The 14,279-nt window shown below is 54.0% G+C and overlaps 2 protein-coding genes across 20 annotated transcripts in view; one reads left to right on the forward strand and one right to left on the reverse strand.

Moving 5' to 3' along the window:
- Positions 1 to 3,468, forward strand: part of ALPK1 (alpha kinase 1) — a 34,074-nt gene extending 30,606 nt beyond the window's left edge. For all 19 annotated transcript variants that reach the window (XM_088056289.1, XM_088056279.1, XM_088056282.1 and 16 more), the window contains 5 exons: positions 174 to 327; positions 832 to 994; positions 1,085 to 1,271; positions 1,511 to 1,717; positions 3,162 to 3,468. In XM_088056289.1, coding sequence (XP_087912415.1) covers positions 174 to 327; positions 832 to 994; positions 1,085 to 1,271; positions 1,511 to 1,707 — 701 coding nt within the window. In that variant the 3' untranslated portion in view covers positions 1,708 to 1,717; positions 3,162 to 3,468. The remainder of the gene's footprint in view (positions 1 to 173; positions 328 to 831; positions 995 to 1,084; positions 1,272 to 1,510; positions 1,718 to 3,161) is intronic.
- A 5,358-nt stretch (positions 3,469 to 8,826) lies between these two features.
- Positions 8,827 to 9,519, reverse strand: NEUROG2 (neurogenin 2). Its single transcript, XM_088056823.1, has one exon. It carries the CDS (start codon positions 9,517 to 9,519, stop codon positions 8,827 to 8,829), a length of 693 nt encoding a protein of 230 aa, XP_087912949.1.
- Positions 9,520 to 14,279: the final 4,760 nt, after the last annotated feature.

Here is a 14,279-nt window from a genome sequence, read left to right on the forward strand (position 1 = left end):
TTTTTTATTGCTTTCTACCCCATTCCTTGAGTTTAGATTCCACGTGCCATCACTGAAAGCTAATTAAGATAATGATCATTAAGTTAAACATAAATAACAGCCAGTCCTCAGCACAGGCTCAGAGCAGTCCTGCTGATTTCTCCCTTTTACTTATTTCTTTCTTTATTTTGTAGCTGCTCTTCTTCTGAAATACTCCAAGAAATCCGGGCTGTGGACGGGCCAGGAGACAGCCGTGTTCATCGGGGACTACCTGAACGTGGCCAAGGAAGGCAAGCAGAGAAGTGCCTTTTGGATACACTTCCTGCACCAAGAGGAAAGCCTGGGAAGGTATGGACCTAGCAGATTTCTAAAACCAAGTGTTTATCAATGCTGCTTGTTTGTAAGTATGGATTTAAAAAACTGTCTGGTAAGGTTTGCTGTAGCAAGAATGTTTTATGGCTTTCCCAAATGTGTAGGACATTTTGGCAATCTTTCCCATCACTCTGTGTAACTCTGCCTTTTAATTTCTAGAATTTCTTCTAGCTAGAAGTAGCTTTTGGGTTATTATGGATTGAGAATAGTATTTTAATACCTCTGAGCCAGGTCTCCCTTCAGAGTGAAGAAGAGTTGAATTTAAACATTCCAGTGTTATGAAACTCCCATCTCAGGGTTTGATTGATAATTTTTCACCTCTGTGAGATAGGAAAGAACTCCACCCAGTTTTAATCACAGCCATTTTAAATGCATCACCCACAGGTGGATTTGCTTCTGACAAGTTCTGCTTTGCAGTGATGATTCTGTTCCGCAGCAGCCGGAACAAACACCGCTTCAGACACTCCTCCTTTTGTTTAGGTATGTGGGGAAGGAATATAAAGAAGAAAAAGGACTCCTCCATCATTTCAGTGACGTGGAGCGCCAAATGACCGCCCAGTACTATGTGACAGAGTTCAACAAGAGGCTGTATGAGCAGAAGGTCCCTACCCAAATCTTTTATATCCCCTCTGCAGTGCTCCTGGTAAGAACTGTCCCGTAAGCAATTCCAAGGCCCTGATGGGGACGGGCGTCATGGATCGATTATAGCAGCAGTGAGGCTGTCTCCTTTCAGATCCTGGAAGACAGAACTATAAAGGGGTGTGTGAGTGTGGAGCCCTACATCCTCGGGGAGTTTGTGAAGCTCTCCAACAACACCAAGGTAGTGAAGAATGAGTACAAAGCCACGGAGTACGGTCTGGCTTACGGCCACTTCTCCTACGAGTTCTCCAAGGGAACTGACGTTGTTGTCGACCTTCAAGGTGTGTATGACAGTGATGTTCATGCCTTTCACACTCAGCTTCTAGCCCACAGGTATCTTTGGGGTATTAATTTAATTTAAATTCATTATGTGTCTCGTAGGGTTCTGCTTTTGTTGCCGCAGGTGGTAACTGGGAGCCACTGAGGTGACATGAACAGGGCCGTGCCAGGCAGAGAGTCCTGAGGGGGGTAACACAGAGGCTGTGGTGTTTGATATCAAGATGTACCATTTCTTCCTCAGGTTGGGTGACAGGTAACGGGAAAGGCCTCATCTACCTCACAGACCCCCAGATTCATTCCCTCAATAGCAAAGACGTCTCACGCTCCAACTTTGGGAAGAAAGGAATTCACTACTTCTTTAACGATCAACACGTGGAGTGCAACGAGATCTGCAGCTGCCTGTCTCTGATGAGGCCCTCGCTGGAGCTGCTGGTCTAGACTGGCACAGGTCAGTCCACAGAATGACAACATCAGCTGGACACTGTTTCACCCTACACATCCTTGGGAGCAGATTGTCCAGCAAGGCAGCGAAAAGCTGCGTTCATTTCCCATTCTCCTCTTCCCCCTCAAAACCCCGATGTCCCGCTGCCCCCGAGCGTTGGGATCATTTCTTTGGGGAGATTTTCTCCGTGAGAGAGGGAGCACAGCATCAAAGTTCCACAAAAAGAGATGGGTACCCGACAGACTTTGCTTTAACAAAACCATCCCCTTTTGTTTCTGCAGCCAGCCGAGATTTTTAGGCTTTTGTCCCCGCGCTTTAGCAATGCTATTGTTTTCTAGGTGATGTTTGTGCCGAGTTGTTTGGAAAGATGCCCTATCCCTGGGCCCACTGATTAGAACTAGGTGTAAAGAGGGAGAAGGAAGAGGAAAAAAAAAAAAAATTAAATCTCTTTATTATGGTGCATAAACCTTCAGTCTCGGGGAGCTGCGCAGCTGCACGGGGAGAAAAATGCATTCAAAAATATAATGCCAGTGTGAATAATCCTTTCCCGAGCTCTGCTCGCAGACTGCTCCAGCTTTGTCAGGTGAACTTGAACCGGGCCATCAGATTTGCGGCCGTTCCCATTGCACACTGTCTGTCACCCCGGGGCATTCACCATCTTGCCTGTTGTTAAGAGCCAGCAAACAATCCATCATTGAGCTGGGCAGTCGCCGGCTCGCACAACAGTGAAATCGGCATGTGACGGGACACTCGGCCCCAGTGTCTCGCAGATTAAAGTGATACATGAAAACTCACGTGTTACTGGGAAGATTAAGCCCCGTTATCTTGTTGTGCAGCCAATAAAGGCCGGCCTTGTCCTCGGCAGTGGGGAAATGCTGGCTTTAACTAAGGGACAAACGCCGCGCTCGCATAGCTCCGTGCTCCGGCCAGCGAGCGCCGGGCTCCGGAGGGCAAACAAAGCTAGTTAGCAAGATCCCGGGAATTAATGGGCGGCAGAGATGCTGTGTTAAAGCCTCTCTGCAGAAGCTTTCCCCGCTTTATAGAGACAATTAAAAGCAAAACAAAACCTCTCGGACAATCTCTGCACAACAAAGTGTCCTAATGCGCTGCCGGCAGCCGGCCGCGCCGTGTCTGCTCCGGCAGCACACGCAGTTTGGGGAGCCCTGACCAGCCATGCGTTTTCCAGCTCTTTCGTGCTCAAGGAAAGAAGAAGGAAATTTATTTAGACATGCTTCTGAATAAATCCATCCCTGTGAAATGTTAATATTTTGTTTTCTTCCTAATATTTCCACCTAGCGGCTTATTTCTTTAGTCGGTTTTAGGAGACATTTTGCCACTTTATCCAAAGTTACGGCTGCTCACAGGTAAAAGTTAGGATCGAGGATCAGCTTGTCCAGTTCCCTGTTAAAACAGACATGGAATCGTATTCTACTGGTTTTACTCTTTCCAGGATTGGGCACAATTTCAGATGGATCAGGATCTCTGCCTTCATCCGGGGCTTGGATACCGGAAATCATGGATTTACCGCCTCATCGCCTGAAAAACTGGGACGCACACGTGGCCCCAAACACAGAGAGTTTAAATTATTGGTTCATATTTGTGGTACAAATAGGGGATTATTGAGGGAATAAACAGGTGTCTCTGAGGGTGGTGAATTTAATATTTTGGCTGTAAATTTCATCTTGGAGCTACTGACAAAAAGAAAAAATTGCCTTTATTTCCTCTGGTTTCAGAATAAAGTAACTTGAACTAACTGAGACACCGGGAATACTTTTTCATTTTTTAATTGGGAATTGGAATTTTTTATTGCAGATGCAATTAAGTATTAAGATGTATTAAGTAACTTGCTGTCACGATGCTTTTTGGGCTTGATTAATTGTAACTCTCTCCAAATTCCAACCTAAGCACTCGGTATAACCATTGAGGGCCAGTCTCTACAAAATCAGTGCAACTCTGTCGTGCTGGGAGAGTGAAATATGAACTGTAGGGACATCACACCTGAGGAAACATCAAACATTTTCCCCTCTTTCCTTAACTCCAGGACTTGAGTTTACACCCTAAGTGCTGCTGTAAATCAGGCACAAAACCAGCCTGCTTGTGACAGCTGTGACGCATTTTCCTGTCCTTCAGGAAGGGTAGTTGCCTAAGAGATTTTTCCTCCTTCCCTTTCTGCAGGTATCCAGGTGTAAGGCAGAGCCTCTTTGGCTACGTGTCGTGCTTGTGCATCCAAGTTAGTAAATTTGACATCCAGGGAACAAGCGGATGCAACCAAAGCCTGCTAACAGGTAGAAGGATTTTTTTCACTCGTTTGCCGATAACTAATGACTCTGTGGAGCACTTCAGGGAATTTCTCATAGAAAAGATGCAGTGGAAAGGGAGCCCCTGAGTTATCCCAACAATCCAGGGCCGAGCCAAGCTTGCCTCCCTCCCTCTCCCTCCGGGAGCAGCCGCAGCATCCCGCGCCGTTCCGGCTGGCAGCGAGCGGGCACGGGCTGACCCCTCCAGCTGTGAGGCAGCCCCTGCACACGAGGCAGCACGGCCTCGCTGCCATAAACCCGGCATCAGCTGCCCCCAGAGCCCAGCTGCTGGATTTAGGCACAGCTCCTTCCCCAGACTCAGCTATTCATGGGGGACGAGGGGAAAGCCTCACGTCAGCAAGCGCAGAACCGCAGCCCGTGCTGCCCAATCCCTTCTGCTTGGGAGGACACGGCAGCCGCTTCCTCGGCGTCTCCTTCCCACCAGGCAGAAGCGGAATATTTGCAGCAAGGTGTTGGCAGCTGCTGCTGTCACCTGCCTCCTTTGGGGAGCTCCGGCACTGCCCCAGCTCTGCGAGGAAGCTGGCGGCAGCGCGCTGCTCTCACCCCTCTCCCGGGAGTGACACACGCCACCCTCCTTTCTTCCACTGGGATGAAATCATCTCCCCTCTCCCCTGGCTGAGCTGGAGCAGATGGGGCTGTCGCCCCCCCTCCGCCGGGCCTGCCCGCTGCTCCCTCCAAACAGAGCTTAATCCCATTCCCTGATCCCAAATTTCTCTGCCAAACTGCCTTTAAGGCGGAGCCTGTCTCCCCCGGAAAGATACCGAGTTTGTTTAATGCAGGACCGGGCAGCACCGAGCTGGGTGCGCAGGGCCACAGAGGCAGCTCCGGCATCCCGGGGCATCCCCGGGCGGCACAGCCAGCGCCCGGGGGAGCAGGATGAGGGCAGGATCCCCCCGGCAGGCAGCAGGTGCCTTTCCTCCCTCGCTGACAGCCCAGCACAGCCCAAACTGTCGTGCCGGCTACCGGGGCTGCCGTCCCCTCCGAGCGGGACATCACGTTAATAGAGGTTGATTTGCAAACGGCGTCACCCCCCCCTTCTCCAGTGCCCCCCTTTGCCTGACTCCCGCTTTTCTGCTCAATGGCACAGATGCTGCTTTGTGCTGCCCGGGACCAGGCAGCTATTAGCAGCAAATCCAGCGAGGGAAATTAATGAAGGCGACTACTAATAAAAGACAGCTCAGGACAGCCCGACCAACTTGCTCCGAGCGGTAATTAACTTTTTTTAAAACTCATGAAGGTAAATATGCCATCAGCTTTGGGCCGGTCTTTCTGCTTTTTAATAAAAGGAGGAGGAGGGGAGGCCGGGGAGAGGGGATGGCTGTGTGTCACAGCCGCCCCAGCACCATCCCTGTTCCCTCCCAGCCACTGCAAAGTGACCCTCCAAGGATTTCTTTATTTTTATTTCTTTTTTTTTTTTTCCTCCTCAGTCAGTTTTTAGAGGCTTGATTTTAAATCTGGCAGGAGTTCTGCCTCTCCTTAATCTGAATTCAGTACGAGAGGTCAGGGGGATGAGCAGGCTGCCAGAATTTTGCTGGACCTGCACAGCTGTTGCAGAATCGTAGGTAGAAGGCAGGATATCTTATATCTGTATATTCTTATATTGTCAGCTTGTCAGAGCAAAAGTGTCTCAGATTTAAAAGACAAGATTTTTTTTTTTTCCCCTTGTAGTAAGACAACAACCTACACCAGGTTACGGAAAAGATCCCTCTGGGATTTCTGTTTATGCCAGGGGATTGACAGTACAGTAGATAATTGAGATCCTTTTTGCCCGTAGGGAATGGGAATTGACGCTACGTGGGCCGAATCCATACATAATACAGGAGCAGGGGGAAGCCCAACCTGAGGCACCTGAGTAAGGCTTTAGGAAAGCTGGGTTTAAAATGCACCAGCCAGCTGAGAGCCGTGTCGGGAGGGCTCTTTAGCGATGGCACTGTGTGGACAGATTTATGCCTGCCCATGAAAGGCGGCGTGCGGCAGCCCTTGGGGTGCTGGTTTGGCTCCTCGTGGCCATTCTTATGCCAAGGAGGGCTGGAAACCCCCCTGGGGGCCTTCAAGCTGCCCCTCCAGCCCTGCCGGCGCAGAGGAGCTTTTATGCCAAAATACAATACACAGAAGGATCATAAACACATGTTCTGGGGCAAGGGGCTGCCATGGAAACCACCCCCAGGTTCCTCACATCGTCCAAGGAGGTGTTTGCCCATCCTGCATCTCCTGCTCTGCTGCCAGGTTGGCTGCAGTTGGCTCTGGGGACTCCCTGTCACCTCCAAAAATCAGTCTTCTGACAGAAAAGAAGGAAATATATGAAAAAAGAAACAAAGGGAAGGAACAAACTCAAGTGAAGGGGCGAGAAAAGGAAATAAACACTTTTGGCCACATTCAGATGAGAAATCAGGATGAGAGTGGCTGGGTTAGGTGACAAATCCAGCTGCTCCAACTCGGTTTGTGCCAGCATGGTCCTGCCACCCCTTCAGGCCCGTTTCTTCCGGGGGCATCTCCAACCCAGGCCAGCCTCCAGCCCAGGGAACAGGGAAGGTTTGGCTGGCGTTGCTCCCACCCCAAACCTCTCTCCAACTCCCCCCCCCCCTCCATCCTCTGACGCGTCGTGAGCTTTTTCCCACGGTGGTTCCCTTCGCCACAGCCCCAGCAGGATCATAACGCTCCTGCCAACGGGGGCTGTACCCGGCACGGAGAGAAATCCCTCCAGGATGATGCGCCTGGCAAGGAGCAGCGTCCTTCCTGGTGCTGAGCCACCCGGGATGTCCCTCCTGTTCCCGCGTGGCTCCAGCACCGAGAGAGAAGCGCATCCCATCCGTCCCGCCCTTTCCAAGAGCCGAAGGCACCTACTCCAGCGCCTCTTACAAGAGAGAAACCAGGAAGGACAATGAGGCCCGACCAGAAAAGATGGAGAGGCTTCTTTTTTGGCATTCCTGGAGTTTAGTCATTCAAAGGGGTCGTTAAAAGCGAGTGAGAGTGAAAAACCCGCTCTCCCGACGGGCTGCCCCACACACCGCCAGCGCCGTCAAAGGCTCCCTCTTGTTTTGTTCCTCCTGGCCCGTGGCGGATTTGGGGGAACACAGCTTCATCTCGCTGGCCACATCAAAGCAGTGATTATGCAAATGCTTCCACTTTTTTTTTTTTTTTTTTTTTTTTTTAGGGAATTATTTATCACACAATAACCCCCCTGCCAGCGGGGGAAACAATAGATCAGGCTAGATAGCGCTGCTCGCCCGAGGCTGCGGGGCCGAGGGACCCCCGCTCGGTTTATTGGCCTAACCTAATTTCACTAATTCTCTTTTCACACATTTTGGGCTTTTTTTCTTTTCCCTCTTTTCCCTCCCCTCCCAGCTTTCCTTTGGTGGACATCGCTCCGAGGGCCGGGTTTCACGCTCCCAGGATCCGGAGGGCACCGGGCGGGATTCGCGTGCTGAGCATTTTATTTAATTAATACATTCAGGCCCCTCTGCTGGTTTTTAATGATTTCCAAGTGTTTGCACCCAGAAGTCACAAAGTGCTCCCGGGAGCACGGGGACTGTGATTGAAGGGCCTGGGCGGCCTCCAGCATCCCCCTCCGTGGTGACATCCCTGGCTGTGCACTGCACACATTGCACCCAATTCCCTGGAATTGCCTGGAATTCATCTGACCCTCAGAGAGAGGAAATTCTTCCTCTTTTAACCCAGGCATTTTTTTCCTCAATAACATTTCTTTCCTACAGCCTTCCAGGTAAAATCTATAGGCCTGAAGTGTGATAACTCTTTATCCATCCATCCATCCATCCATCCATCCATCCATCCATCCATCCATCCTGCATTTGCTGTCAGCAACTTCTGTACTGAGAGCCGAAGGTAAATGATCAGTAAACTTCCACTCAACTTCCCTCTCTCTCTCTCTCAGTCTCTCTCTCTCTTCTCTCTGATGCTGTTTCCCAAAGAAACAGTTGCTCACGGAGCCAGTGACATCAAGCCCCACCAAACCTTGGTTCCAACAAGAGACAAGGACAGGCCCAATCCCGTAATTCCAGTCGCTGGCACGTAAAGCAGAAACAAGCAGCAACCCCAAAGTTACGAAAATTAGAGCTTTTTATTTATATTTTATCACAAGGACAATCCCTTTGCTCTTCAGCTGTAAATACATACTAGAATAAACTCTGTAAATTATACAAAAAAATACATATTTTCCATGAAATCTGTCTTTATAATAAATAAATGTGAACACGTGTGTGGCTGATCGCTGTAATGTTCCGTGTCTGTTGAGGTTTTCAGTCTGTTGATTTATTTTTAATCTCCTGAAAGAAGGGGGGAGTTCCTTGTCCCCTAAAGGTCGAAATAAATAATGTATGAGGAGATCCTTTCCCGTTCCCCCCCCTCCCGATTTTTTTTCCCCTTTTGATAGAGAGTTCAGCCTAAATTTCCACGCTTGCATTCAGCCCTCACAAAGCCTACAAATTATACAATGACTTCTAACCTGGACCCCTAACAAAACAATTTACTTTTTTTTTTTTTTTCCTCACTTTGCACCCCCCTCCCGCCTATAAATCATAAGGGACAGATGGCAAAGAGGGGAGCGGGGAAAGGGGGGGACACACACACAAAAGCCCCGCGGTGACAGATCTGGGAAAACTGGACAAAGTGCACATCGGCGAGAGAGAGAGAGAGAGAGAGAGAGAGAGAGAGAGAGAAACAGAGAGACACGGAAAGTTTGGTTTGGCAGGTGCCGTTCCCACAGCCCGCCCTGCCCTGGGAATCGGGCAGATGCCGCCGCTCCAGCCCCGGGGGGAGCCCCGGGAGCTCCGGGCCGGGCTAGAGGCAGCGGCGGGGCAGCGGCGGCCCCGGGGCGAAGCGGCCGGGCCAGTGCTCGGGATCCGAGGCGGAGCCCGCGGGGCTGGCGGGCGATAAAGTGCAGGCGTACGGGGAGGCGGAGGGCGCGGGGCTGGCGGCGCCGCCGCTCCAGGAGGAGGCGGGCGAGGGGCTGCCCTCGGCGGGGCCCGCCCCCCCCGCCGCCCCGTCGGGGCCGAGCCGCGCCGCCCCGGCCAGCCGCAGGGTCTCGGTCAGCGCCCAGATGTAGTTGTGGGCGAAGCGGAGCGTCTCGATCTTGGGGAGCTTGGCGTCCTCGGGGAAGGTGGGCAGCACGTCGCGGAGGCCGTCCAGCGCCGCGTTCAGGTTGTGCATCCGGTTGCGCTCGCGGTTGTTGGCCTTGAGCCGCCGGCTCCGCTTGATGCGCTGCGCCGTCTCCGCCGTGCGCGCCGCCCGCGGGGCGCCCCGGGACCGCCCCGGCCGCCGCTTCCCCTCCGCCCGCCGCAGCCCGCGGCCGCCCGGAGCCTCGACGGGGCGAGCCGGCGGGGCTGCGCGCAGCTCCTCCTCCTCCTCCTCCTCCTCTTCCTCCTCCTCCTCGGCGCTGGACGGCAGCGAGGGCGAGGGGGCGGGCGAGCCCAGCCCCAGCAGCAGCAGCTCGTCCTCGGCGGGCGGCGCCAGGACCTCCGCCTTCACCAGCATCCTTGCGCGGCGGCTGGACGGGGCCGCACCGGGCAGCACCGGGAAGCGGCGAGTGCGCTCTCTCCTCGCCTCTCCGGCGGTGTTGCGGTTCGCCGGGTCTGACGGAGCGGGCGGCAGCGGAGCGGGGCGGGGGTCCCGGGGCGGAGGGGGTGGGGGGGTGGTGGGGGCAAAGCGCGGGGGACGGGGCGGGGTGGGGGGGGGCCGGCGGGGGCGCGGCGCTGGCACGCGCCCCGGGGGCGGCGGGCGGGCGGGGCGGGCGGGCGGGGGGGGGGGCGCCCGGGGGCCGTCGGGGTGCGTGGGTGGCACACGGCCCTCCCTAACACCCCTTATATACCCCGCGGGGAACAATCAAACCTACCCCCGGGGTCCCCCCTCGCCCTGCCCGCCCCGCCCGCGACTCTTGTCGGGGGCGCCGCCGCCGCCCCCCCCCCGGCGGGGCCCCATTGGCGCCTCGCGCTCGGCTGGAGCGTGCCGCTAATTTATTAATGAATGGGGAGGGGGGGCGGGAGGCGCGCGCGAGGCGCAGGCGGCCAATCGCCGCGCCCCGCGCGCCACGCGCGCGCGCCAGGGCCCGGCTCCCCTTTCAGCCGCTTCATTTGCCGGGCCCGGCGAGGAAAGGGAAGGAAAGGGAGGGAGGGAAGGAAGGAGGAAGGGCTCCCCTTCAACCCCTCTCGTTCCCGGGAGGGTTTCGCCTTCTGGGGACGCTTGGCGCTGTGGTAAAGGTACGTGGTTTCATGCTGGGGAGATGCTCCGGGCGTGCGGCCGCTCCGTGTGCGTCAGGCCAAACCCGCAGTGGGGGAAAGCCCTGCGCTCCGGGCAGCTCAGCGCTGGCAGATACAGCTCACAAGGCTGGAGGAGACTTTATAAAAAAACCCCCGAACGCCAGCTTGTCAGTGCACCGGGAAAAGCTTCATTACTTTCACCCCTCTTGCCTTCCAGCCCTCCCTCAATGGCAGAGCCTGGTGACATACCCGTGGAGTCGGCAGGCTGGCTTTGCCCCACAGAACCCTTGGGGACACCTTTCGCTGTCCCAGGTTGCTCCAAGCCCTGTCCGGCCCGGCCTTGGCCGCTGCCAGGGATGGGGGGCATCCACAGCTTCTCTGGGCAAGCTGTGCCAGGGCCTCCCCACCCTCACAAAGACTTTCTTCCAATATCCCGTCTAGCCCTGCCCTCTTGTCAGTGTGAAGCTGTCCCCTCTTGCCCGTCATTCCAAGCCCTTGTCAAAGAAATGACAGTGAGAACATACAAAACTGAAACCCCAGTACACTCCAAATAGATGAAACCTCTGCAGAAGCCGTGCTCAGCACACCACAAACTCAGACCCAAATGAGTGCCTCGCTCTTGCTGCCCTCTGGGTTTAAGGCCTTTGGGAGCGATTGAAGCTGGGCGAGCGCCTCACTGAGTATTCTCTGTGACTCTACAAAACTTTGTATCACTCCCCTCGCCTCCCTGTGAAAAACGGGAGGCTCTCAGGCCCCGCTGGCATCCCAGGAGAGTGATGCAAAAGGACCTTAAGGGACAAAGCACAGTATGCCTGTGACAGGGCCAGCCCATCCCTCCGTCCCCACCCTGCGTGCCGAGATTTCCGTGCTCCCACTGCTGATGCAAAGCAGAGGAGAGGTGAGGCAGAGGTAGCGCTGTGGCTGCATAACCCACTGTGCTGCCTTTCTGGGGTTCAGCCCCTGCTGCCAGCAGTTTTTTTCTGTAGGGTTGAGCACGAGGTGACCGAGGACAGGTCAGCTGCCAAATCCTCACAGCTCCCGAGAGGCGCTTGTGTGGTCTGTGGGCAGAGCGAGGGCCGAGAGCGGTGGGGAGAGGAGGCGGCGGGGGGAGAGGGATCGGGAGCAGGAATGCTGCTGCCACTGCCCAGCGCCTGAACTGTCCTCCAAGGGTCAAACTGTTCAACTTCAGCCCCTTTGCCAGACTCAATCCTACTTTAGGGGAACAAAAGGCCAAAGTAGGCAACGATCAAGAAATGGGAGCACAATGATTTAAGCTTATCACACAGCCCAGAAATAAAGGACGCTGAGCTCGTGTGGGGGAGAGGGGGAGACCTTCAGAAGGGCTTTGTTTGCTGTAAGAAGATTGAACTCTGAGGTGACCCAATAGCCCTAAAAGTTTAGGGTCTGTGTTGCTGAGAGACCTTTGGGCACAGCCCATCCACACGTCGACCTCACAAGTTGAGAGCCGGCGTTAATGGCCAGCCTGCCTCAGGTGAACAGGGGCACGACATCCCGGGGAAATGTGGGGACAAAGCTGTAGGGACAGGGTGGCCTGACCCCTCCCAGCTCTGCCTCCCTCATAACCCCACAGCCTGCAGCGTCCTAAGGGTTCGGGCATCCCAGAGCTGCCCACACACATCAGGGTGCCCTGGATCCTGTGGTACTGAGCCCTGGGCAGCACCTACAAACCTTGAGAGTGGGGTGGTTCTGCTCTTAAATGGGATGTGAGAATATGTCCCCACACAGCAGAGCACTGGGGTGCCCTGCAGAGGGAAGAAATGAAAAGCGCTAGGGTGTGTATCCCCCGCGCCCTGATCCAGGTCCTTCCCAAACACCCCGTGCACGCTGCAGCAAGAACTGGCACAAGGAGGGATAAAGATGAGGACCAGCCCCCCAACTCCCAAGCTGTATCAGCACATTTGGGGTTTGTTCTGAGGTCGAGGCGAGGAGGGGTCTCCCCGTAAGCGCTGTCCCAGCATCCTTCCCTGGCTCCCCCCACCCTGGCCCCCGTCGGGGGCCGATTGTTCCCGGTGGATTTGCATGGCAGGTGCAGGCCTGCGGAGCGATTTTGCAGTCCTGGGCTCCCCCCCTCCCGCCCCCGCCAAGAGGGTTTGCCTCCCCCCACCCCTTGTGAAAAAAGGCTGCCGGTGCCTTCCTTTCCCATGAAGAAGAGAAGAATCTTGAGGATCGCGTGAACACGCTTCAGTTTTCTTATTCTTTTCTATAGATGTGGGGAAAAGAACAGCCGATTGTGTGAAAAACCCAGTGCCTGCAAAAAGGGACATTGGCCATCCAGGCGAAGGTGCGCGAGGGAGAGCACTAATCGCTGAACCAGGAGACAAATACGATTACCAGCTCCGAGCCTTGAGTCAGAAAGTCTCATAGACTTTAAGATGTTAATCCCCAACATAATCCTTCCTTTGGCGTGTAGGAATAGTGCAGCCACAAGAGTTGTTTTGTTATTTATATTGGCGTTTAATAAAACTCAGCCAGTGGTGAATGGGCTGCCCACTCTCCAATGGTAATTAATTCCCTATTTCAGTGACCCAATTGTGCTGGGATAGAGCAGTGGGACAGTCCCACTGCCCCAACCCGCCTTTGTGCAGCTACACGGCTCTCGTGCTTCAACAGCTATGGAAACTCATTCTTTTGATGTCATTCAATGAGTTTTCCTTGGGCATCTTCTAAACTTCAAGGACCCTTTTCTTTCTTGAACGCCTGAAAAGCAGGACTAGCTTGACCACCTCTGTAGAATTTAATGGTTTGGTGAAAGGGCCTTATTGGGGGGGGGGGGGGGCGGTGGTGTGTAAGGAAAGAGAGAAAGAAAATTTGGCAGGCTGGCTATCAAACGGGGATATCCAAACTCGGGTGTGCCGAGCTCACTCGGCTCCTAATTTATACAGGTCTAAAAAGCCGCTTTTCTTGACCCAAAATCCTCAGGGGCTTCTCTTAGTCAAGGCATTTCTAGAAGGAATTTGCCACTGAGCAATAACTCTGTTTTTTTGAGCTAAGACACGAATGGTGTTTCCAGAAGGGATATCCATCCAGAAAAGGGAAAAACACCTATTTTTGCCCAGAAGGGGAAGAATACCAGACACCTGGAACAGGTTATTGGTATAAAGTGTATCTGCAGGTTTATACTTTTTGACTGTGTGGTGAGGTGGCCGAAGGCGAACACGTGAAGAACATGGAGTTAACCCTGCAGAGCCATCCCAGTCCGGGCAGCTTCTTCTATGTCTTTATACACACTTCCAAAAAAAAAAAAAAAAAAAAAGAAAAAAAAAGAAAAAAAAAAGAACCCTTCGCAAGTCACAAACAATTCAGGATTCAACTAAGAAAACACAGAGTGAACCATATGGCCGGGGTGGCTCGAGTTGGCTGCATTTTCCCTCAGACAAAGAAGGGATTGAGAGTTGAAGGAAAGGAGAAAAAAACCCAACTTTCCGGCTGATGAAGCTGTTGTCTGGAGGCAATGATCCCAAATCTCAAGGCTTTATTCCAGGCTCCGACTGAGACGTGATATGTCATATGATTAGCATCTTTCATATTTACAAGAGTAGTGCGAGCTGCCAGTCTTTAGAGAAAGGCGAGAGAAAGAAGGGGCATATGCTGAAATGGATTTAGCATTTGAAAGAGAGAAAAGAGAGCGGATAAATACACTTAAACGAGGATTTAGTTTTACTCCCGTCGAGTTCTAATGGCTTGTTGATTGAGATTTTAGGGAGCTGGGACAGGGGTGTCAGCAGTAATTTAAAGGCGCTATTCAGCCCTCCCCCGGCGGAAGGAGCCGGCGCTGCCCCTCAGGGCGGAGCGGTGCCGCGGCCGCAGTGGCGGGCTGGCGGGAGGGGCGCATCACCGCCGCGGCGGCTCCCTCCGCCGCGCGCGCGGCGCCATCTGGCGGCGGAACCCGCGGGAGACACAAAAACCCGGGATCGGGAAAATCGGGAAGCTGATGGCGAGTTCCCGGTGTGCCGGGCACCTGACAGAACGGACACCACTGCAGCACTGCTCACAAGCACCGTCCAGCCTGGCCTTGTG

This window comes from Pseudopodoces humilis, chromosome 6, assembly GCF_049639895.1.
Source record: "Pseudopodoces humilis isolate 2021_Gansu_Grassland_sample_001 chromosome 6, ASM4963989v1, whole genome shotgun sequence".
NCBI lineage: Eukaryota > Metazoa > Chordata > Aves > Passeriformes > Paridae > Pseudopodoces > Pseudopodoces humilis.

Bases quoted from the DNA above. Each gene is read 5' to 3' on its own strand.
- NEUROG2 (XM_088056823.1), bottom strand. From the start codon at position 9,519: ATGCTGGTGAAGGCGGAGGTCCTGGCGCCGCCCGCCGAGGACGAGCTG.